The sequence below is a fragment of the Myotis yumanensis genome, unplaced genomic scaffold, assembly GCF_028538775.1.
Source record: "Myotis yumanensis isolate MYYU_CA2020_CCGP unplaced genomic scaffold, mMyoYum1.0.hap1 SCAF_3, whole genome shotgun sequence".
In the NCBI taxonomy this organism is placed as follows: Eukaryota; Metazoa; Chordata; class Mammalia; order Chiroptera; family Vespertilionidae; genus Myotis; species Myotis yumanensis.
This window is the reverse complement of record NW_027223754.1, coordinates 165,756,657-165,781,297: the sequence shown is the minus strand read 5'-3', so window position 1 is coordinate 165,781,297 and position 24,641 is coordinate 165,756,657. Positions and strand designations below refer to the sequence as shown.

Here is a 24,641-nt window from a genome sequence, read left to right as displayed (position 1 = left end):
TTAATTGAGAACCAGAGCAACAGAACACAGGCCTCCTGCTCCCTAACATGGACTTTTTAAAAGAACCCATATATCCCCTATCCCATCCATTGACATTCCCCCCCCCCCCCCCTCCTCCTTACACCTACCAGTTGCGCTGATGGCTCTTTGCTTGAAGGTGCTTCCCACCAGAGTACTAAGGCTTTTTAAAGTCCTTGCCTCCTCCCTAGATAAATCCTACTTCATGATGGAATGTGACAAGGAGACATCTGTCCTTTCCTCCATGCACTCACCCCCACACATATAAACATGCTCTAATTATAATAACTTGGAATGTCTCCCTCCCTCAAGTCTAGGAATGTGCTGAGAACTGTGAAGAGGTGAATGCAGAAGCAGGGGCTTCTTCAAAGCCAGGATGTAGCACTGGAAGCTGCCTTGATGCTTTCCCCGGGTTCCATCAGAAAGCCTGGTTTGGAGGAACCGATATGGTATGGTTGGGATCATTAGGGTTCTTGGGCAAGTGGGGGTAGGGGCAAGGTGCTACTCTGAAATCGCTCCTGGTCTTGGTATCCAAGATGGAAATGGTATAATACCTGCAAAGCAGTGGTGAGATGGTATCCAGAATTTGGCTCATACCCAACAGTCTAGGTGTCCTTATACTGTTTTGTTTTTTTAAATATATTTTTATTGATTTCAGAGAGGAAGGGAGAGGGAGAATCATTGATGGGCTGCTTCCTGCAGGCCCCACACTGGGGATCAAGCTTGTAACTCCGGCATGTGTCCCAACTGGGAATTGAATTGTGACCTCCTGGTTCATAGGTCGATGCTCAACCACTGAACCACGCCAGCTGGGCTTGACTACTGTTTTGGCCCATATGGTTTCAGCACAGAGAAAGGGTTTGATGGGGTGACCATAGTTCTGCTGTTCCCCCACTGCATACCCTACAGCTCATTCTCACTTTGGAAATTTCAGGTTCAAAGACAGTGCCAGTTCAGCAAAATCCAAATACAGAGTCCAACCTTTTGATGGTGGCATGTCTCCGTCTACTCTCTGGAGACCTAACACTGTTATGTGCTTTTCCTGGGATATCAGCTCCGGTCCAGGCAGAAGGGAACGTGGGGGTGATAAGGATTGTAGGGAATAAGGTGAGAACAGTTTTTAATGGAGATTTAGAAAGGTAGTAAGTCTAATATAGTGCTAAAGAGCACGAGCTCTGGTGCCAGCTGGGTTTACATGCTAGCTCTGTACTTTTTACTAGCTGTGTTGCCTTGGGCTAGTTAGCCTCTCTGTGTCTTCGTTTCTTTTAAATCTATAAAACTAGAATATCTACTATTGTTCTGAGGAGTAAATGAATTAGTTTATGTAAAGCACTGAGAATGATGGACAGTTTTCTATAAAGTGTGTTATTGTAATTAATGAGCTGAAGAAGCCATATGAAGTAGAAAGGTTGGAGCAGTAGTGACTGTCTGTCAACTACAAAAAGCAAACACTGCAATATCATGAAGAGGTTCCTGTCATTTTAATTAGGTTTGCCATGAAAAGCAATAACCTTAGCTAACCACTTTGTAGTCCTCCTCCACCCAATCCCACTTCTCTTCCTATGAATATAGCACAGGAACCCAAAGGCCTTCCTCCCCATGATCCTCCCCACTCCCATTATGGGAAGAAATGTTATGAAATGGACTCAGCCTCCCCCATAGAGCATGAAACAGGATGAATAAAAATATTTTTATGAAGAGTTGTGCTATGGTGGAGGGAGTCAGGGGCAGAGATAGAGGCAAAGACTGGATCTCGTAGAGATCAGAATTTGTCCAAGCGGCACAGAGCCCATAGTTCACCCAGAATGGGGGCATGTCTAAGAGGACAGGGGCTGGGACAGGCTAGGCTGAAAGTTTTCCTCATGTGTGAGGATAGGACAGCTAAAAATCCATTCTCCTTCCTTTCCCCATATCTTCCCTGGCTCTCAGGTAGAAGGGTAGAGGTCTCCTGGGCAGGGAACAGAGTCACAATTCTCTCAAGATTTCATCTGTGGTTCCAAACTTTGTACAGGCAGTGAGTGGGCATAACCCTTGCTGCCACCTGACCCCTTCCCCAGCTCAGGGCTTTCCTCCGCCTGTGAGCACCAGGGCCTGCAGGATGTCTGACAGTGAGACAATTCCCTTGACCACATCATTCTCATCCACCACTACAAGTCGGTGAACCTGCAGAGAACAACAAGGGAGAAAGGGATATTTAGTGCCAGCTTTAGGGAGAGCCCTTCAAGCTCCATCCTCCTTGCCAAACCCCAGCTCCTTTGGGGTCACTGGTCCCCCTACCTCTGCTTCCACCAGCCTGTTGATGATGGTCTCCAGAGTTTCATGCAGGTAGCACTTAAGGACACCCTCAAAGTAATGTGATCGATGTTGGAGGGCTTTGGTCACAGACACATCTAGGTTGTTGTAGGTCTTTTCTGCTGCCAGATTCTGGGGAGAGAGGGGAAGGTGCTTGCAGAGAAGCAAGGGAGCCAGCCCCGAAACCCTGAGTCCACCCAACCCCAAAGGGATTTAGGGCAGTTGTCAGCCATGCCCACAAGCCACACCCAGCTAATTCAATTATTTTTCATATAAAATCTGAAAGCTTGGAAGCTTCTTAAAACCCTTAGATCCCAGAAGAGACTCTCTTCTTTTCCCTCTCCACCTCCAACATGCCACCCCTTTCCCTACCTCCCAGCCCCTCCCCAATCACTCACGATAACATCAAACTTGGAGTAGATGTCCACCACACGCCCTAGAGGGACAGAGGTAGCTCAGCAAGGAGGATCTGACATCCAAGACTCCCCCTGGCTGTAGGTAGAATCACCATCCTGGCTGAGCTAAGGGGGAAGCAGATTTTCCCAGAGCCACCCTGACTTCCTTGGAGCCTTCCCTCTCCTTCTGTCCACTCTCTCACCTTTTTCATCCACCACAGGCAGGGCCGAGACTCGGTGCTGTACGAAAATACCCAGAGCCACGTAGACGGGGGTGGTAGTGCGGACCATAGCAATGTTGGCATAGGTGCCAATCTGTAGCTCTTCCAGAGACTTAGACATGAACTCTGGCTTGGGGAACTCAGTGATCTGAGGAAGGAACCATCACCTTGATTTTCAAGGCTCCCCATATCACCGTTGGATACCTTTCCAACCGAGTATATAAGAAGTAAAAACTGGGCTGAGGAGCACTTACAAATAATTTGAGGAACTTGAGGATGCGCTTGTGGGTGAGGATGTACAAGGTGTTGCCTGATTCTGGGTCAATAACTGGCAGCCTATGAATCTTGTTCCGGATTAATGAAGAGACAGCATCAAACAAGCTGTGGGAAGATGGGGGACAATGATAAGTTCCACAGTGCTGGGCCTGAGGCTGGGCCTATTTCTGCCCCTGACTCCCTCCACCATAGCTCAGCTCCTCAGAGTGTTTATAAATGGAAAACTGATGGTTGGGAGAAAGAAGGGGAGCAAGTGTGTGAATGCAAGTGTTTGGGAGTTTTTTCTTTCTTCTGCCCCTGAATCTTTGGGTATCTAGTGCTTTAGCTATGCTGATGGCAAGGTTCTTCCTCTTCTGAACAAACTAGAGGCCCGGTGCACGAAATCTGTGCAGAGAGGGGGTGTCCCTCAGCCTGGCCTGCACCCTCTCCAATCTGGGACCCCTTGGGGGATGTTAGACTGCTGGTTTAGGCCCTATCCCAAACTGACAGTAGGACATCCCTCTCACAATCTGGGACTGCTGACTCCTAACCACTCGCCTGCCTGCCTGATTACCCCTAACCGCTTCTGCCTGCCAGCCTGATTGATGCCTAACTGCTCTCCTGCTGGCCCGATTGCCCCCAACTGCCCTCCCCTGCCGGCCTGTTCGCCTCCAACTGCCCCCCTACTAGCCTGGTCGCCCCCTACTGCCCCCGCTGCCGGCCTGGGCGCCCCATACAGCCTGCTGTTCAGTCGTTTGATCGTCCCTCACTAACCACCCTGCAAGCCTGGTCGCCCCACGCAGCCTGCTGTTTGGTTGTTACTGTTACTGTGATGGCATCCCGGACAATATGCATATTCCTCTATTATTAGTATAGATGGGTAGCTAGAATTTACCTGGCATTAGGAGAAATGCAGACAAGTGGTTTAAAGGAGTCCTGTAAGTATACCTCTGAAAGGAAAAAAAGGTTCACAAAATACCACCATGGAAAATCATTTCCCAGGAAAATTTCTATCCCTTTACCCTCTCACCCCCAACCCCCTCACCAATTCTCTACATACCTCTCCAAGTTTCGATCTTGTGTTCTTCCAGCTCATAGATTTGTACCTGGAAGCAAAAGCAACAGAACTTGAGACGTGACCTCCCTGCTTCATAAACCCCTTGTGGTTTGCTTGAAATGAAAATGAGGGGCTTAGGCAGGGGAAGTGGTTTTGGTCATTAGGCTAAGGTCCTTACCAAGGCTGATTTGTAGTAGCGGTGCAGAATATTGATGAAATCAGTGATGGTCAGCATGCCTAGAGGCCAAGACAAGAGCTCTCAGCATTGCTCAAAGCTTTTCTCTGTGCCCAGCACAAGATGCCAATAATACTGTGTTCCAGAAACAATGCTTACCCACAAAACTCTGCTTCTTACTATCCCACAAAGGGGCAGCTCGTACACCATTAGTCACCAAAGCAAAGAAAGCTTTTTTCACCTATAGCCAAAAGAGTTATATTCACAAAGGGAAATTCACGGGCAGGACTTTAAAGGAACAGGGGTTGGGTATGTTGGGAAAAACATGAGACTAACCCTATAGAAGGACAAGGATATTATCCTTGGGATGAGATAGGATAAGGGGTATTGAACCAGAGGTTCCAAAGAGGAGAAGGAAAAAGTATTTCACCCACCTGCAAGGAAGTGTCAAACACAACCAATTTGGAGCTTGTGGGAATCAGGTCATAGCAGCGATGAGACTTCATGAAGGAAGTATACACAGTATTGTTGGATTCTGGGGCCTCTGCATAGGGTGGGATAGTTAGTAGCTTCCTTCCAAGCAAAACACACAATCAAAAAGGCAGAAAATACAACAGTGTTGCTGTTGCTCAAATATTTAGAGCAGATTTTTTATAAGGCACTCTATTTTATCTGATTTGTTCCTACTATTCCATTAGGAGTAAACCCTCTTAGAAACCATTTCATCCAACCTCCATTTCCAGGTAAGACTATATCTGTTGGTTCCTTGGCTGACTAAAACAGAAAGTCTACCAGTAAAATATTTTTCATTAAACTGTTGTAGTCTAAAAGTTTTTTTCTCATCTTTAAATCGTTTTTCCTTTCATATATTTAGCACATTTAAATTATCTTTTCTCAATTAAGATGTAATTAAACTCCTTAAAATTCAAGTATTCTTCTTCTTCTTTCTTCTTCTTCTTCTCCTTCTTCTTCTCCTCCTTCCCTTCCTCCTTCCTCCTTCTTCCTCCTTCTCTTCCTTCCTCCTTCCTCCTTCTCCTTCTTCTTCTTTTTTTTAAGTAAGCTTCAGATGAGAACATCACGGTCCAAGTTGGGCCATTTCAGATTAACAAGAAGTTGGAGCCCAGTGCTCAATCAACCTGGACTAAAACACCTTGAGAGTCCATCTTGGGATAACGCTGTGAATGAGAAACCATCCCACCTATTCCAGTCAAATGAGACTCTGGCTGTGTTTACCTTTCCAATCTTTTGATTTTAATTGCTTGGTCTAACAAGACAAACAAGCCCCAAAATAATAGCCCCAAAATGCTCCCTGCTAGACTGTGTATACTTAAAAATACTACATTATTTATTTAATCCTTTCAACAAATCTGCAAGGTAAATATTGTCCTCATTTTTCAGGTGAGAAAGGTGGAAACAGTTAGTTCACACCATTAGTAAGTGAAGTGACACGACTCAAACACAGATCTACCCGATTCCAAAGTTTACGTACTTAATCCTATGCCAGTTGTTTGTCTTTAACTTCTGTTTTTTACCAAAGTTATTCAGGTACACAGTTTAAAGAGTCAAATTGTTCTACAAATTTTGTCAAGAAAAACTGCCATCCCTGGCACCCACTCCCTATAATAACCCTTACCCAGAGATGAGACCTCTTTTAGCTGATTATTTTGGTACTTTAAAATATATATATATATATATATATATATATATATATATATATATATATATATATATTTTAATTGATTTCAGAGAGGAAGGGAGAGGGAGAGAGAGATAGAAACATCAATGATGAGAATCATTGATCTGCTGCTTCCTGCATGCCCCCTACTAGGGATCGAGCCCATAACCCGGGCATGTGCCCTTGACCAGAATCAAGCCCCAGCCCGGGACCTGAAATCCACAGGCCAATGCTCTATCCACTGACCCAAACCAGGTAGGGCATTTTGGTACTTTTTTGCTCCTTTTTTTCACTTTTGGGAATTATCCATATCATCCAAGAAATATGAGAATTTTTTGTTCTCTTTTCTAACAGGACCCCATTACAGACATGCACCACCCATTCCCCCCCTTCTTCCAAAAGTTAAAATATAATGTTGGTTACATCAATATTTAAAAAATTTTGACTGAATATTCATTATTCAGAGCTAAAACAAATAGTCAACTCTGATTTCTTTCTTTCACAACTTTATTTTCCCTAGAGTTAATAATTATCTCTTCATTTGCTTAATTTTCTATGTATAGTATTTGTAACTAATTCAATCATCAAACTTCACCAGTTCTTTAAATCTCCTTTTAAGAAATTCAGAAGCATAGTCTATCAATTTAAACTACAAAAAGAGTTCTCTCTGGAGCTTTGTGACTGGCTCAAATCTGGGCTGGTTTGCCTGGTATGCACTGCTGTCACCCTGAAATCTTCTCTCATTACCATCAAGGGGATCCCTTTCACGACTCTCCTGTACTGGCTTTCCTTGTGTCCTGTATCCCATGTTTTCATCTTTTTGACTACTCCCTTGTTTTGGTGGAGCACATCTTCTAGTAGCTTCATGAGAAAGGGTGCATGGGAGGTAAATTTTTTGAGACCTTGCAGCCTGCAGATATCTTTTACATGTTCTTTGATTCAGAATTTGGATGGATACAGAATTCTAGGTTAGAATTTATTTTCCTGCAGGATGTTGAAGACATTGCTCCATTGCCTTCTAGCTTCTGGTATGTTCAGAGTCTGAAGCAATTCTGACTCTTTGTATGTGACTTCTTTTGACCGCTCTGGAAACTCAGGATCTTCTCTGTTTCCAGCATTTTGAAATCTCATGACAATTGTGCTTTGGGTGGGTCAATTTCATCCACTGTGCTGAATATTTAATGAGTCCTATCAGTATGAAAACTAATGTCCTTCAGTTTCAGGAAAAGTTCTTGAATTATTTCCTTGATCATTTTCTTTGCTCTGTGTTGTCATTTTTCTCTTTCTGTAACTCCTATTATTTAGATATTAGAATTCCTAGACTGACCCTTTAAGGTATTATTTTTTGTTTTTTGTGGGGTGAGTTTTTATTGTTGTTTTTAAAATATTTTTTTCCTCCTGTTTTCTACTTTGTTTTTTTAAAATATGTTTTTATTGATTTTTTAGAGAGAGAGGAAGGGAGAGGGATAGAGAGACAGAAACATCAATGAGAAAGAAACATCATTGATTGGTTGTCTCCTGCACACCCCCCACAGGGGATTGAGCCCACACATGAGCCCACAACCGGGGCATGTGCCCCGACCAGGAATCAAACTGGTGGCCTCTTGGTTCCTGGGTCGATGTTCAACCACTGAGCTACACCAGCTGAGCTCTAGTACTTTGATTTTTTTTCCACTTAAAAAAAATATTTTTATTGACTTCAGAGAGGGAGGGAGATAGAGAGAGAAGCATTAATGATGAGACAGAACCATGGATTGGCTGCCTCCTGCACGCCCCATACTGGGGGTCTAGCCCGAAACCCAGGCACGTGCCCTGACCAGGAATTGAACTGTGACCTCCTGGTTCATAGGTCGAAGCTCAACCACTGAGCCATGCCAGCCGGGCTTTACTTCTTTCATTTCTAATTCTACTTCTGGTAGATTTCCTCAACTTGATTTTGAAACCTCCTGCTTATTTAAAAATTTTTGCTGTCTTATATATTGTTTTTCGTCTTCTTTTTAAAAAATGTATTTTTATTGATTTCAGAGAGGAAGGGAGAGGGAGAGAGATAGAAACATCAATGATGAGAGAGAATCATTGTTCGGCTGCCTCCTGCATGCCCCACAGTGAGGATTAAGCCCACAACCCAGGTATGTGCCCTGACCTGGAATCAAACCCTGACCTTCTGGTTCATAGGTCGAAGCTCAACCACTGAGCCACTCAACCACCAAGCCACGCCCACTGGACTGCTACTATATTTTTAATGCCCAAGAGGTCCTTTTTGTTTTCTAAAGGTTTTAGAAAAAGAGTGTATCCTGGTACTTGTTTCATGGTGCTAATATACTCTTTATCTGAGTATGTATTGTTAATTTGAAGTTTTCTTCTTTATGCATTGACTTTCCTCCTCCATTGCTTTTTCTTTGTTTCTTTTCATGAGAGAGGCAGTTTGGATCACCTTTTTTAATAAATGTTAGAGGCTTTCTTTAGATCTCTGGTAATCCTTGGTTTAAAGGAGAATTCAAACCATATTTTAAGAGTGGAGTCTTTAAAGCTGATTGTAAGCCCTAAGTGTGTAAATGAGCTTTGCTGACTGTGAGCCATTTGGATAGGGAACACTCAACACTTATATTTGTAGGGCTTTCCCTTAAGGGACTTCTGGAGAGGATTATTTATTCAATGTTGTGCTTGGAAGGTGAAGTCTTTCCTGTCAACATTCTGGAAACTGGAAGGGGAAAAAGGCCTGGGATTTTGGCATTAAGTCTAGTTCACTTCTCCTGTTTAGTGAAGTACCTCAGTCCTCAGCTGGACCCAAACCTCTCTCCAGACCTCCAGTCTTTGCCAAAGTTGGAAAGGGGAGTTGTCCAGCTGCACTCAATGAAGGAGGGAGTCTTGGGATCTGACTGCTTCTCAGATCTTCAGTGCTTCTTGGCTTTCCCCACTGCTAGTTTATAATTCAGCTTTCTCAGGTCTGCTAAGTCATTTACCACTCATCCGTCTGCTTTCCAGCTTTCAAAATTCATTGCTATGGCCTCCTCTCTTGTTCTTCCTATTTTAGTGTATTTGTACCTTAAAAAATTCTTTGTTTATTTTAGTGGCTTTTTGTGAAGGAATGAAAGTAGATGTATGCATTCAATCCACCATTTTTAACTAGAAGCTCACCATTGGTTTTCAAATTTGAAAACTCACAGACTCCCAAAAAACATGTCTTTTGACATCAGTTTAAGACACATTACGCTGATAGTTAAATATTATCATTTTCAATCCACAGTAGAGGCAGCCAATCGAGGTTTCTCTCTCTATCCTTCTCCCGTCCTCTCTCTCTAAAATAAATTTTAAAAATCTGGAGATTTACATACAAATCAAAATTCTTAGTTTCTTTTCAAAATCAGATCTGACAAAAGTAGGTCTTGAATTCTGAAGAGTGACAATTGATCAGACCTGGATAGTTACTGCCTCCTTTTAGATGAGGCAAGATCTACAGGTTGGCCAGAACCGGTTTGGCTCAGTGGATAGAGCGTCAGCCTGCGGACTGAAAGGTCCCGGGTTCGATTCCGGTCAAGGGCATGTACCTGGGTTGCGGGCACATCCCCAGTAGGAGATGTGCAGGAGGCAGCTGGTCGATGTTTCTCTCTCATCGATGTTTCTAACTCTCTATCTCTCTCCCTTCCTCTCTGTAAAAAATCAATAAAATATATTAAAAAAAAAAAAAAAAAAAGATCTACAGGTTGTTGTAGTCATATGTACCCATCACTGCTTGGTCTATGTAGACAGTTTGAGTTTTTGGCCCCTGCCTTGGTGTTGATGCAAATGTACTCAGAAACATAAAATAGACACTGATACCATGTGGCAGTACTCAATTATCAAGAGCCATCCAGATAATTCAAAATATCACTATATGATTATCTTTTTTGGGATACCAACAAAATGGAAATGGAACATTAAAAAATTCTTGTGGAGAATTCATAAAATCTTAATAATATGTCCTAGGATCTTAGCCCCTATTTCAATCCTCTGAGAAAGTGTGTACTCCTAATGCCATAAATGTGTCCTTAGAAGACTTAAGAGTATTCCTAGCCAAAATCCTTTACCAGAGGTGCCTGTGAGTTCTGCCTATTTCTAGATGACCTAGAATTGGGCCATTCCATTCTAACCAGGTACAGTGCTGGAATCGCCTGGACTTTAGGGTTTAGTACCTTTATTCTAGATTAGTTCTAAGGGCTTTCGAGGCCTTTCTATAATTTGTGTACACTGAGCTTGCTGGATGATAAAAACTTCTAGTGGCATTATTTCTGTGCTACTCAGAAAATACCAGGAACTTCTAAAACATAGTTTGCCAGCCTAGAATTGCCTGTGGAAGTTTCCCTGTACCTCAAAAGTTTCTCTCAGGTGGTTTGATATTAATCATCCCTACTTTACCCAAGATTTATTCCTTGGCGATCTTGCCAAATTACTGTTCCTGGTTTATATGGTTTGGTACATTATCTGGTCAGCTTTGATTTCCCAAGGGGGACCCTGGGAGAGGTTCAAAAGCATTGCTGAAGTTAGCCTTGGGCTATTGCTTTCATCCTCAGTTTCCTTTCTTCAGTACACTTACCTTGAGGATACTCATTTTCCAGAGCTGGAGAGTTATCTGAAGAAATGACCTGGAGAGACAAGAGAAACAAAGATTCAGGCTATCCTAGGCTCCATCCATTTTAGCTTAGCATTAGAAGGGCTGGTAAACTGACAACTTCCTTTAAAGTGCTATATTATCTCATTTAATCTTCATAACCCTGAGGTAAATATTATTGTTAGCCTTATTTTCACAGGTTAGGAAACTGAGGTTTAAGAAATATTAAGCAGCCTGCCCACGGTCATATGGCTGGTAAGGGTGGATTAGCGATTTGAACATAGATCTGTGCGTTTCCAAAGCTCATGTCCTTATATACTATACTGCCCAGTGAAACATTAGGTCTTAAAGCTGAGACTAAAAATATCTGAGCTTAGGGCTGGTCCCACAAGATTCTCACAGGTCTACTTTATAAAAACACAGAAGCCAGAGAAAACACTGCTTTCCCAAACACTCACTAAGCATAACTGTAAGCACCGGAATCAGGCATATACCTTACCATTGAGGGCCAATCTGGGGAGGATCCCAGCAGCTGTCTGTCAGAGTCAAAGTTAGAATGACTGAGGGGTGGATGAGCAGCATAAATGTTCTGAATGAGGGACCTCAGTTCTCTCAGCACCCTTCAGTGGAAGGCTGCCACAGCTCAGAGGATGCTGGTTTACCAAGTCTCCTTGCCCATGACAGTCTATTAGAGAGTGCTCTGAATACAGAGAAACCTTTAGAATCATCTCTATGCTCCCTCAAGTGGAAACATTTGGAAATTTCATTGTTATCTAGGAACCCAGGAGGGATCCTCATTTTCATCCACTGGAATCAACAGTTTGGCTCTATTTGCTGTGGGTAATATCCCCAAACTAACTTAAAGTCATACTTCACCTACATAGCTGCTGTAGTAATATGAAGTTAAAGGCCTTGGATTGAACATGGGAAGCTGACTGGTAAGCAGGGTCAAGTTGGCTGGATAGCCTTAGAAACTTCCCTGCCCCAATGGGCCAGGGTGAGGGTAAAGGGAAAGGGGATAATCTCCTTCTCTGCGCTGCAAAAGACCATCAACTTGGCCTGGCATTTTGGCAACGCTATCAGAATAGCAGCCTCATCACTTGTAAGTGGGAGAAAGGGCTGGCTGTTTAGTGCTAAAGATACATGGGCTCTGGCCAGGTAGCTCAGTTGGTTAGACTCCAACTGTTAGAGCGTCATCCCGATACACCAAGATGGTGGGTTCAATCCCCAGTCAGGGCATATGCAAGAATTAACCAATAAATGCATAAATAAGTGGAACAACAAATCGATGTTTCTCTCTCTCTCTCTCCCTCCCTTCCTCTCTCTAAAACCAATTGAAGAAAAAGATACACACATGGTATATAATAGTCTCACAAAAATCTATATACAAAGCCACAGAAATAACTACTTGTAGAATTATAGCCACCATATAATATTTACATACCAAACTGTGCTACAGTTATTTTGTTCATTATCTATCCAAACAGATAATAAATTCCTGGAATCCTGGAACTATTTTATACTTATTTATATCACCCATACCATCTAACATGGAGTTCTGCATATTGTTTTTATTTTTTAACTTTCAAATTGATGATAATGATGCATGCTAATATGAACAAAGACCTAAGACTAAGTGACAGAGAGAAAAAAGAGACATCCAGCAAAAACAGAGACACAGATAACTACAGAAGAGAGTCAGACACAACTGAATATGGCTTTATCTTCCTATCCCTCCACACAGGAGTGGGGAATTATGTCCATTTCCCTCAACTTTTTTTAAAATATATTTTTACTGATTTCAGAGAGGAAGGAAGGGGAGAGAGGTAGAAACATCAATGATGAGAGAGAATAATTGATTGGCTGCCTTCTGAACGCCTCATACTGGGATTCAACCCGCAACCCGGGCACGTGCCCTTGACCAGAATCGAACCTGGGACCCTTCAGTCTGCAGGCTGATGCTCTATCCACTGACCCAAACCAGCTAGGGCTCCCCTCAACTAATAACATAGGGGGCCTGGCCAGCGTGGCTCAGTACTTGAGCATTGACCTATGAACCAGGAGATCATGGTTCGATTCTGGGTCAGGGCACATGCCTGGGTTGCAGGCTGGATGCCCAATATGTGCACTTGCCTGGATTGTGGGCTCGATCCCCAGTGTGGGGTGTGCAGGAGGCAGCTGATTAATGGTTCTCTCTCTTCATTGATGTTTCTCTCTCTCTCTCTTCCTCTCTGAAATCCATAGAAATATATTTTAAAAAATAATATAGGGGACCTGAGAAAGTACCACTGTACTACAAAGTACAAAATATTAGTAGAGAGGCACAGGTTAGATCTGACCCATAGACTCCCAATTTCTTTCAGACTCCTGATCCACATTTCCAATTGTTTGCTAGCCAACCACAGATGTCACGGACTCTTCAAATGTTTCAATGCAAAACAGAACAGCATCTCTCCCTCCAATCCTATTTACTGTGATTCCCATATTTGTTTTTGGCACTGCTCTCCTCCCAGGTGCTTAAGAACTGTAATCTTGATTCCTCTAAGAATGAGCTATGCCAACATGTCTGCTTAGAATCACAAGAGCAGGGCATGACCTAAACCTATCCTTAACATCTATCAGCTAAGCTGATGTTTCTATCTGTCTCCCTCTCCATTCCTCTCTGAAATCAATAAAAATATATTTTAAAAAATAAGTGATGAGAATCATTGATTGGTTGCCTCCTGCACGCCTCACACTGGGGACTAAGCCCACATCCTAGCCATGTGGCCTGACTGGGAATTGAACAGTAACTTCCTGGTTCATAGATTGATGCTCAACCATGAGCCACGCAGGTCAAGCTATCTCTTCTTTAATTCTTCTTTCATGCTGTTTCCACATTCTTTTGCCAGCCAAGCATCTCAGTTTTGGGAGAGACTTTCATCTCTAGCAACTAGGAACTCACTACTTCCTGAAGATCCATCCACTTACAGAATGCTGTTAAGAACATTCTTGCCCTAGCCGGTTTGGCTCAGTGGATAGAGCATTGGCCTATGGACTGAAGGGTCCTGGGTTCGATTCCGGTCAAGGGCATATGCCCGGGTTAAGGGCTCAATCCCCAGTAGGGGACATGTAGGAGGCAGCCAATCAATGATTCTCTCATCATTGGTGTTTCTATCTCTCTCTCCCCTCTCCCCTCCTCTATGAAATCAATAAAATATATATATATATCCATTCTACATAATAAAAGGCTAATATGCAAATCGACCAAACAGTGGAACAACTGGTCGCTATGACGCACACTGACCACCAGGGTGCAGACGTTCAATGTAGGAGCTGCCCCCTGGTGGTCAGTGTGCTCCCATAGGGTGAGCGCTGCTCAGCCAGAAGCTGGGCTCATAGCTGGCGAGCGCAGTAGTGGTGGCGGGAGCTTCTCCTGCCTCTGAGCCAGCGCTAAGGATGGCGGACTAACGGCGCCCTGAGGGGAGTGGGCCTAAGCCATCAGTTGGACATTCCCCAAAGGCTCCCAGACTGCGAGAGGGCACAGGCTGGGCTGAGGGACCCCTACTCAAGTGCACAAATTTTGTGCACCAGGCCTCTAGTATATATATATTAAAAAGAACATTCTTTAATCACACTCACTGCCTTGCTCATAAATCTTCATGGGTTCCCTTATTACAAAACAAAGATCAAACTTAGCAAGGTATGCAATACCTTCAACCGAACCTCGGCCTGTTTTCCCAGTCTTTCTGCCTCACTGTGACCCAAATCCCAAACTCCAGCAACATTAAGCCACTGGCTCTTCCTCAATTAATCTCTATATACCTGGATTTTTATGCCCTTGTTCACACTGTTCTCTAAGCCTGCAATGTCCTCTCTCAGGTTCACAGTAATTTCTCCCTCCTCTATGCTTCCACAGTCCTTTGTTTGCCTCCTGAAAACAGTATTTATTATAGTCTACCTTAAATAACAGCTGTCACTGGCTTGCCCTCAGCCCCACTCCAGTTAGGCTGAGCATCTTCAAAAACAGGGGCTTTTCTTTTTCTTTTTAAAATAATTTCTATCCCAAGAACCTAATCCAGTACAAAAAGTGTGAGGGTTAAGTTATAAAATCTATATAAAAATACTTTGTGCCCTGCCACGGTGGCTCAGTGGTTGAGCATTGACCTATGAACTAGGAGGTCACAGTTTGATTCTCCATCAGAGCACATGCCGAGTTGCGGGCTTGATCCGTGTGGGGCATGCAGGAGGCAGCTGATCAATGATTCTCTCTCATCATTGATATTTCTCTCTCTCTCCCTCTCTGAAATAAAAATATATATATATGTATATTGAAATGACTCTCTTGCCTAGGGGAGCAATTGCAAACCACTTTGGTTTGTTTTCTTCTTTATAACCTGAGGGACATGACCTCTCTGCAGGTAGAGAAAGTATACGGTAAAATAATTGCTCTGGGCAGATAACTGACCCAAAGAACAGTGAACCTGCAGCCTGTACACAACTACAGTAGCAGATGATAAAAACCAAGATAGGAAGAATTACTCTGCCTGACAGGAGAGGGAAGTGAATGGGAAGGGTTCCAGAGTGCTAGAAAAGGCTCCTGAGAGTGAGGGCGGGTCCCTGCAGCAGGCAGTCTGCAGCATCCCGGGAAGGATGGCGGACCTGCCACAATTGGTCAATGCCTGCTCGCCAAGAATGAAATGCCAACATGCCTGCTTGGAATCGCAGAGCTGGGCATGACCTAAAACTTGTCCAGGGACACAGCGGCCTCTACCACTGAACAATCCCTCCTTTAGAGAAACCCCACTCTTCAGTCTTATTAAGGGAATGTGAGCTCGTTGGACACCTTGAGGCAGTGTGTCTTTCAGATGTCCCTCCTGCCAGGGATCGCAGCGATCGCACTTAGACAACCAGGGCCAGGTGATGCCTGCAAGCGGGGGACCCCCCGCCCGCCTCTCACAGGAGAGCCGAAGCACAGTCTCTGCGGGGCCTGAGGTGCCAGGACGAAAGGAGTCCTGAAATCGCCAGGGTGTGCGCGGAATTTGAGGAGGGAGCTGGGTGTCACTGCCCGCTCGGGCTGGGAGTACGGCGCGCGGCCCAGACCCCGGAGGTGCGCCCGGCGAAGGAGCGGAGGGCCAGGGTCACGGACAGGACAGACACCCGGCCTCTCGTTTCCTGGGCACCGGCGCCCGCCCCTGCCCGGCCTCCCAGTCCCCCTTCCGCGCTCCTCACCGTCTCCATTGCAGGAGGCGCCCGCTGGCTGCGTTCACTTTAGAAGTTCGCTGGGGAAGGAGGGAGGCCCCGCCCCACGTCCGGTACCGCGACGCCACTTCCGCTTGCGTCAGAACAAACGCCAGCGAGGGCGGAAGGCGCGGCCCGGCCTGGAAAGCGCCCTCCCCTGGGTCCTCTCGGACCTCACGGGTCGGGCTGACGGCGAGGGTGACGGGACGGAGCCACTTGTATTTAAAATGTTCTCTTTTTATTTGTCGTTTAAAAACAAACTTGGAAGAAGCAAAATCCAAAACTTGCCCTTTGCCTCTTGCAACATAAATTATGTACAGTTCAGAATGATCGCTGATACAAAACATGCCAAGGACGGGGCGCTGGGGGTGGAGGGAGAGGGCACTTTAAAAGGGAATCATTTCATCCGCTGTTACGAAAGACCAACCTTGCTGTACAGGATACACACAACACAAAATAAAGTCTTCACGGGATTCACACTTGTCAGCGATTTATTTTTTTTTAAAAGGGGGAGGGTCCTGGAGGTGAGGGGAGAAGACTGTAAAGGGGAAAAACTGAAAATTGAATATGTGCAAGTGTAAACCAACCCAAAATACAAACACGGGGGAGGGAGGAGGAGGGAATTCTGATGCAATTATACAGGCGGGGTACTTAAAAAAAACACCAACAACCAAAATTCCAACCTTGTAACTTGGGTCTGAGTTAGTTTATATAAAAATTAAAAACTGTATAAGGTTTCTTTACTAAATTCTACAGGACTATCGGATACCTAGCATATGCTTACAAAGTCTGCCCCATCCCCTTTCCCAATCCCAGGGCCCAGGCCCCAACCAGAGCCTGACTCACAGGAGCCAATCTCCCCATCCCTGTAGCCTAGACCTTTTGCTCTTGGAAATGGCTTTGGGAGCAGCAGCCCAGTCTCCCCACTGTCTGATTTAATTACAGTGGTTTCTGTGAGGGTAGAGGGATGTTATTCTCTTAAACATTTGCAGCTTGAAACAGTTGAGGAAGCAGCTTAAAAAAAAAAAAAATCTCCCTACCCCCATCAATCCGCAATCCCCCAATTCAAAAACAAACAAAAACAAACCTAAAATCACAACAGCGACTGTGCTCCCCTTCCAGCAGGCCCACCCATCCACCACCAACCACCAAGCCCATCCCTACACTCCATACATTTGATTCTTGAAAATATTAATTACAAAATGCCCTTTGCCCACAGCCCCTAGGAGAGAACTGCATATAAGCTTCATCTTCATCCCCACGGCTCCCTACCACACAGGGGTCTGGGGCTTCCCCCAACCCCTGATCTACCCCTACCCCAGGAAGAGGTTCAACTGCAGCACAAGCTTGGGCAGAAAGGGGAAGGAAAGGGAGGCAGGGAACCCATCACCCTCTGGCTCCCCCTGGGGCCAGCTCACTTTTGTGCGTTATAACGTAGTCCAACTATACAATAGGGGGTGGGAATTGCCCAGCCTCTATACCCCCATCTTACAGCAGTCACAGCCAGGGGGTGGGGAGGAGGGAGTGAGGAAAAGGGCGGTAGGTTGGGTAATGGAGGGGGCCCCCCCACAAGGGGAGCTCCATGTATCCGCCCCACACCCCCCTACCATTTATAAACTGGTTTTGTAAAAAGAAAATAGATATATTTATATAGAATATATAAAGCACAAAAATTAGTAGTTTTACATTTGCTCTCCCCGGGGGTGGGGGGAGAGGGGAGGGTTCTCACCTCCAGCCGGCTCCCCCATGCCCCACAAGACTATGTACAATCCCATGTATAAATAGATAAATACCCCCCACCCTCCCCGTGCTGACACTAAGCTCCCCACCCCCACATCACCACCCCTTCCCACCAGACCAGCAGCAGTTTGGTGACTGAGGGAAAGTGGGAGCTCTGGGCCACACCCTGCCTCACTGGGTATGGGCATGCCACTCAGGGATAGCCCTCACCTCTATCACCCACCCACCCCATCCAGGGGCTGGAGGGCAAATGGGCTCATGATGGGGTTGGGAAAACAGGAGGGAAATATCCTGGTCCTAGGTTTAGCACATCCCTCCTACCCCCATGTCCAGATGGAGAAGGAAGTCCTAGAGCAACTAGGGGCCAGTCATCCCCAATCTTCATCATCATTAGCCTCAGCCGCCATCCCATGCCCAGAATTAAAAACAAAGATGGATTTTTTGTTGTTGTTGTTTTCTTTCTCCTCCTACCCCCTTCCACCCACTCAGAAGAGGGCAGTGAGGTGGGGGAGAGGGTTGGGGCAGTAGGGGGCTTGGAGAGGGTCTCACATTTCAAAACAGCAAAAAATCCAACACTTAAATGAGGTAGGTGTGGGTGTGGGGTCTCCTTGCCCGGCTTGCCTGGCTTGCCCTTCTGGGCAGCTGGGCGCCTCTTTCCCATTCATGTTGCATTTGTCAGAGTGGAAAACAAGGAAACAAAACCCATAGAGAGAAACACAGAGGATAAGAGGGAGACAGAGACAGATTGAGAGGGAAGGGGATGGGGGTGAGGGGGGGGGGGGGGGGCAGGACCCGGCAGGCAGGGCCAGGTGTGAGACCCGGCCTTTGGGATTGTCAAGCTTAGTCAAGTCTCTTTGCAGCCTTGAGTTGGGCCGGAGAGGTCAGTGGGAGCAGCAGGGCTGTGAGGCCCGGCCACACATCGTCCTCCCCCCTCCCTGCTGCCTCCCAGATGCTTCTGGGTAGTTCCCGGCCCATATCCCCCTCAAACCTGAGATGCCCAATGGCTGCTTCTGTCTGGCTCCTCCTGGAGCTGGGGGCAGAGATGCCAGCCTGGGGGCCGATGGCAGGGAAGAGGGTTATCCCTGGTGCCCAGGGTGGGCTTGGCCTAGGGCCCTCTGCCCCAGCCTCCTGCTCCAGGGGCTCCGGTCAGCCGGCAGCCCCAGCCCTGGGTCCTGGCTCTGGCCGCTACCTCTCTTCCCTCTCATCCCTTTCAGGGAAGAGGTTGGGGGTGGAGGGACTCCCCTGCCTGGTAGCCTCAAAGCTTTTTAATTCATCCATTTCCGACAATTCCAGGCTCCACAGTGGCAGGGGATCTTGTGCTGATCGTCCTCAAAGTCAAACTGATAGTCATAGGTCAGCTGTTAAGAAAAGAGGGCAGAATCAGTACCAGCCCCCCAGAGGAACTGGGGAGGGCAGAGATGATCTGATCTGAGGGCAGTGGCCTTGGAACTTGGCTCTGGGGAATAACAGAGAAGAGAAAGCTACTTGGTCACTCACTCATGATGCTTCCTCTTACCTCCTCTCCTTTGGGGATTCGCCGGCTGGAGATGATGATGATTTTATCCTCTTTGTCAAATGTCACAACTTCTGCCACACAGTTAGGGGCACAGGAATGGTTAATGTACCTAGGCAGTGGGACAGAGTCAGGGATGCCACATGATGAACTTGGGATGATTTTGGTTCCTTGTTGGCCCACCCCCAGTGTATCACCCTCAGAGACCCCTAAATCCCTCCTTCCTAATTCCTCTCACCTGGCAGGGCCTCCGGTCAACGTAGCATCAATCACATGTTCATTGTTTATCCGGAACATGTAGATGCCTCGATTCTAGAAAGGCAAAAGTTGCAGAAGGGGCAAGAGTATCAGAGAATGGCCATGGTGTGGTGGTGGGATTGGGTAGCAAGCTCAGGCAGTGGGCTTCGTTTCTTCTTTTTCCTTTCTCCCACCTCTCACCTCCTCCTCCCACAGCTTTCCACCTGACCCCACACTGCTCCTTGCTCCTTGGCTGAGTGTGGACCGTGCACCATGATGGCCCCTCTGTCAGCCCATACCTGCTCCTCATAGATTTTCTCCCGCCGGTTGGCCACCTCGTTGCGAATGATGGTGCCAATGTACTCAATGACCATTGTGTGCTTTTCTAGGTCCTTGGCTGCATAAAGCCCCAGGCCCTGGATGCGGGAGCGAGCCAGATACACATTGTTCTTCCACTCAGTGCGCAGCCGCCGATATTGAGATGACTTGGAGTGCACAAACTGCTTGCTGTACGGGGTGTTAGTCTCGCCTGTGAAGGTGCTCTGATATGCCTTGGACATGCTGGTGCTGTTCAGGGTGTGGGGCCTGGGAGGTGATACAGTGCATGACAAGACAGCTCTCCCTCAGACCAAGCACACACCACCTGCCTCCTCCCTGGGATGTGCAACATGCCAGTTAGGGGCATGTGCTGCCTTGGGAATAGAGTGGAGGCAAATGGGTCTTGGTGTTGATGAGGTAATTAACTAGCTATGGGGACCCTTCCAACACCCTGGGTGGCACAGAGATGGGGGGTGGGGAGTGGAGTGAAGGGAGGCACCAATTCCCCTACACTGAGCCCACTCTCCCATCTCCTTGTCTTCTACCACCCTCCTGTCAAACTGTGCTTAAGGCCGCGCTCTTCTGGGAGGAATTCCCCAAGCAGCCCAGGCCTGTAATTTAAGTTCATGATTTGCTCAAACATCTGAGTCCTACCTCCTGCACATACTGGAAGCCCTGAAAATGGGGGCTGTGTCTACCACATTGGACTGGATTTGAATTAAAACTAGCTCTGAATTCATAGCCAAAAGGTGGCATCCTTTCTTCAGACTGTCCCCTTTTCTAACGTAACATTGGGCTCTGTGTAGATGGCTCAGTGCAGGGGAATGACTGCTGCCTGACAGGATCCTTTTCACCACCCTAGGGCACCAGCCAAATTCTTCCCCATCCCAGAGGAGTGGTTTTCAAACATTTTTTACTCTTCTTTCTTTAGCAGAATTTTTTTTTTTTTTTTAACAAAATGTTATTGGAACTCCAATACATAAACTAGATGAAAATGAAATTCTGGTTGAATTTGAGGAAGGGGGAGTCATACACGGGGAGGGCCAAATTCTGCCCACTCAGTTTGTGTGTTCCAAAACATTTTGGAACACACACAGTTTGAAAACCACTGTTATAGGGCGTCAAGGACGAGGGCTGACTGGGGTAGAGTCGGACACTCTACGACAGCCTGAGGAGTAACCGAAGGCCTTCACAAAAGCCCTGCTACCGTGAATTCTGCCTCCCTCTACCCAGTGACCAAGGTCAGGCTACTGAGGAACACAGAAGGAACAGGAAACCACAAGTCAACATGTAATGTTCTGGTCCCAGCTGTGACCTCTGTCTAGTCACTTAACCTTTCTGGGTCTCAGTTTTCTCAGCTGTGAAATGGGGGTCATACCACCTGCCCTACCTACCTCATAAGGTTGTTGTGAGGATCAAATGAGATAATGGATGTGAAAACGCTTTGAAAAAAAAAGTATAAAGTGCTATACAAATTTAAGGTTTTATTATTTTTCTACTATATTTCTAATTATTTACTTTTGAAACCAACTCAGCCTGGGGAAGGGAAGGTGACCCTACCACTCATGGGGTATCTGAGGTTTGGGAGAATCACAGGCCCCCTGGGAGCAAAATAGGAGAAGAAGGAGATGACTGGGCCCCTTATACAGTTCATAAAATTTTACCACTGTCTAGCCAGAACCTCCCCAACAGCCATTCATTCCCAGGATGCCCAAGATAAGTCTGTCCTAGACCCCAGGTCAACCCAGGACACCTGAGCAGGTTGGGGGGAGGCAGAAAGGGATACTGTAGTGATAACTGCACACCCCCTAACCAGGAGGCCTAGAGTGAACCCCCCAATCTCTCCAAGGGGAACTGTAACCTGTAACCCCAAACCCTCAATTGGCCAGAGGGTCCCTACCAACTCGCACACCCATATCCCTTGGCCCCAGCCCCACAAGCTCACCGTTTGTAGTGTGTGAGGATTTTAGGCTCTGATCGGGCACAACCAGTGGGGTTGATCATGAGTGGTAGCTCCATCAGGGGGTGGCGTCCATAGCGGAATAAATAGTTTTGACAGCTCTCCACTCCAGGCAGCTGTGGGCACAGGTCATGCTCACCTTAGCCTGAGCACTTTTGGGGCAGGACCAAAGTTCTCAGTGCCCCCCTCACCCCGGCTCCCGGCCCCTTCTTACTGATTCAGCTATGCGCAGCACAGCGTGCACCGTCAGCCCAAAGAGTTCCTCGCCTTTCAGGTACTCAGGGAAGAGCCTCAGCATGTCGGCCTCTTTTCTCATGGCAGCCACAGGCTCTATGATGCGATTCCACACAGCTAAGAGGCAAGGAAAGAGAGCAACCCTCACCATCTGGTGAAGTTCCTCAGAGGGAACTTCTGCTCAGTGAATCCGACCCTAACCTTGATCTGCAGCTACCTCCCTGTCACGAGGCTGTGTGGTTCTTCAGGACCCCCTCTTGGCCTCCCAGTCCCACTCTCCTTCAACAAGCCACACTTCCCACTCCAGAGGGGCATTAGAGTGCCTTGTGACACAGAAACATGAATCCAAGGCCCAGGAGAACCAGCACAGGTCACAGGACTTGCTGAGAGTCAGAACAACAGGCATGCTTTGGCACTGGGAAGATGAGTTCAGGTTTTAGTACTAGCCATTGGATCTTAAACCAAATACTTAAATCTAAGATTGTTTCTTGAAAACCTGGGAATAATAGTACTTACCTCAGAGGGTTGTGTGAACAAAATAACTATATAAATCACTTAGCTTAGTTTGTGGCACATAGTACATGTTCACTAAAAGGTAACTGCTCTTATTGTTATTTTTATAATTAACACTAAAACTAAGATCAAAAGAATTTTGTCCAGAGAAAAGCAACCAAAGGGAACTTCATGGTTAGAATCAGGTTAGGTGAGCCAGATGGTAAGGTCTCAGAACTGTATTCTTTTGTTCCACTGAGGATAGGAAAAGGAGCCAGAATGAAGTTAGACAAGCAAAACATCTTCAATTACAAGGGAATTTAAGGTGAGTAAGAGAGGCTAAAACACTTTCTCTGGGGATTTTCAAGAGACCTCCACCTACGTGCAATATAGGGTGTAGAGGGCAGAAGATCACTCACAAGGACCCTGCAGATCCCTTTTCCACATTGTAAAGATGATTCCAGGAGAAACTTGCCCAACTCCACATTACCATTTCCAGGGCCCAGTGCTCACCCTGGGGAGAGGCATCAGTGAAGACCAGGTCCTCCAGGCCCTGCTCCATGACTTTGATTATGAACTCCGGCCGACCGTTGTTCTCACCAATAGAGCAGCGGTAGCAGCAGCGGCGGTTGTTGGTGCGAAGGCTCCAGTAGATGCGTGTGGCTTCGTAGCCAACGGGGTAAAGGGCAGTGGCACTGTGGAAGTCGGCCATCTGATGAGGGAGCAGCTGTCCAATGGCATGGAACACAAGGCCCCCTACCCGGAACATGTGCAGCCGCTCTCCCCGCTGGATGATGCTAGCGATTTGCTTCACCTCATCCCGCTCAATGTAGACCCGCCGGAAGACAGCAAAAGAACTCAGCTCTTGCTCACAGGGCCCTTTGATCTTATGCATTGGACACAGCATGGTCTTGTCCTTAAAGAACATGCACTTGGCGCGAATGGCGCAGGCAAAATGGTAGACGTTGGGACAACGCATGCGATTGCAGCTGCTGGTGGCACCGGTGCGCTGGCACAAGGAGCACTTGGTTAGCAGTCCTCGGTGGAGGGCCACTTCCACATTCATCAGTGCCCCACCCTGGGTCTCATAGACCTCTGTGGACCACAGGGCACAGTTGAGGTGCACCCACAGGTCCAGGTCCAGGTTCAGCAAACGGGCAGGCCCATCAGTGGCCCCATCACCCTCCTCATGACAGAAGCAGCAGCGCCGCATGTCTCGAGGCACCTTGTCAGGTCGCAGGGCTGTGCCAAGTTGTTCCATAAACTCTGCCACTTCCCGCTCATCCTCCTGCTGCCCACTGCCCTTCTGGATGGTCAGGAGCAGCCGCAGACGCTTCCAGCGCACCCCTTTCCACTTCTTGAGCCGAGGGGACCGGCAATCTTCACCTTCTTCAGAGGGCCGGGCTCGGGGCTTGGGCCGGGTGGATTCAGGGGAGGAGGCCAGGGGCAGAGGCGAGGGGACAGGTGGCTCAATTGAGGGTTCAGCTGGGAGCTCGACCAGCGGTTCAGCAGGGGGGCTGGCAGGAGAGGGTGCCAAGGGGGATGGGGGTGGGGAGGGTTCTTCAGGAGGTGGGGCGGAGAGCTGTCGAACGTCCAGATTGGAGACATTGTAGGTGTAGCTGTGTTGGGTGGGTGGCTCTGGGATAGGGCTCTCCTATGGGAGGGGGCACGAACCCTGTGTGGTTAGTGCCAGCTCCTCACTTAACTAGCCCCCTCCCTTTTCCCACCCAGATCCCACTCTCCCAAAAGCCCTCTCTGCTATCTCTGCCCCAGCCAGAGACACCCCTTTTTCTTACCCAGACCCACCTGTTTCAGGAGGCTCAAGATGTCTAGCTGGCTCTTGAGAGTATAGCCAGGCAACACGGCATCAAATTGCTTTAGCCAGTCAGGGCCAGCTTCTGGGCTCTTGCCTCCCAGACTCTTTTCTTTCCCACCTGCAGGAAGGAGGGGGTCAGAGCCTCCCACCAGAATCATTCCCCTTAGGTCCCAGGTGTTTTCCTGCCACACTCACCAGGGCCCTCAGCGTCCCCCTTCTTAGGCTCAATGCCTGCCCGGGCAGGGCTCTCTGGGAACAGCACCTCATAGGAGTTGGGGATCTTCATGCTTAGCAGCTCTGCCACTGCCACCATCACACCATTCAGATTCTGCCAGAGCAGGGAAGGGAGGGGAGAGCCTTGTCAGCAGGTTGTGTACAGTGAGCGCTACCACCAGCTTTGTGGGGACAAGGACACTTAGAACACAGCTCCACAGG

The 24,641-nt window shown here is 47.1% G+C and overlaps 2 protein-coding genes across 8 annotated transcripts in view; both read right to left on the bottom strand.

Annotated features, from left to right (window-relative positions):
• Window positions 1-1,475: 1,475 nt before the first annotated feature.
• On the bottom strand, window positions 1,476-15,971 carry PRKAG1 (protein kinase AMP-activated non-catalytic subunit gamma 1). 2 transcript variants are annotated; one of them, XM_070410318.1, is made up of 12 exons: window positions 15,888-15,971; window positions 10,662-10,710; window positions 4,848-4,957; window positions 4,573-4,654; window positions 4,417-4,475; window positions 4,242-4,287; window positions 4,077-4,131; window positions 3,181-3,307; window positions 2,909-3,074; window positions 2,709-2,746; window positions 2,296-2,442; window positions 1,476-2,181 (listed from the first exon to the last, which is right to left on the bottom strand). In XM_070410318.1, the coding sequence occupies exons 1-12, from the start codon at window positions 15,894-15,896 to the stop codon at window positions 2,077-2,079; spliced, it is 993 nt and encodes a 330-aa protein (XP_070266419.1). In that variant the 5' UTR covers window positions 15,897-15,971; the 3' UTR covers window positions 1,476-2,076. The 2 variants fall into 2 exon arrangements, with proteins under 2 accessions (XP_070266419.1, XP_070266420.1); XM_070410319.1 differs by having other exon boundaries at window positions 4,848-4,986; window positions 15,888-15,932.
• A 398-nt stretch (window positions 15,972-16,369) lies between these two features.
• KMT2D (lysine methyltransferase 2D) overlaps window positions 16,370-24,641 on the bottom strand; it is a 39,841-nt gene continuing 31,569 nt past the window's right edge. For 4 of the 6 annotated variants that reach the window (XM_070410316.1, XM_070410311.1, XM_070410314.1 and 1 more), the window contains exons 47-56: window positions 24,402-24,534; window positions 24,197-24,324; window positions 22,904-24,044; window positions 21,879-22,015; window positions 21,650-21,780; window positions 21,099-21,146; window positions 19,686-19,971; window positions 19,388-19,461; window positions 19,153-19,261; window positions 16,370-18,994 (exon numbers count right to left, since the gene is read on the bottom strand). In XM_070410316.1, coding sequence (XP_070266417.1) covers window positions 18,902-18,994; window positions 19,153-19,261; window positions 19,388-19,461; window positions 19,686-19,971; window positions 21,099-21,146; window positions 21,650-21,780; window positions 21,879-22,015; window positions 22,904-24,044; window positions 24,197-24,324; window positions 24,402-24,534 — 2,280 coding nt within the window. In that variant the 3' untranslated portion in view covers window positions 16,370-18,901. The remainder of the gene's footprint in view (window positions 18,995-19,152; window positions 19,262-19,387; window positions 19,462-19,685; window positions 19,972-21,098; window positions 21,147-21,649; window positions 21,781-21,878; window positions 22,016-22,903; window positions 24,045-24,196; window positions 24,325-24,401; window positions 24,535-24,641) is intronic. The other 2 variants (XM_070410315.1, XM_070410317.1) reach the window with 1 other exon arrangement.

What these genes read in the sequence shown, in the direction of transcription:
- PRKAG1 (XM_070410318.1), bottom strand. An exon ending in CAAGATCGAAACTTGGAGAG is followed by an intron (nt 4,132 to 4,241) that starts GTATGTAGAGAA and finishes TTTTCCTTTCAG; the next exon opens with AGGTATACTTACAGGACTCC. An exon ending in TGCATTTCTCCTAATGCCAG is followed by an intron (nt 3,308 to 4,076) that starts GTAAATTCTAGC and finishes ATCTTCCCACAG; the next exon opens with CTTGTTTGATGCTGTCTCTT.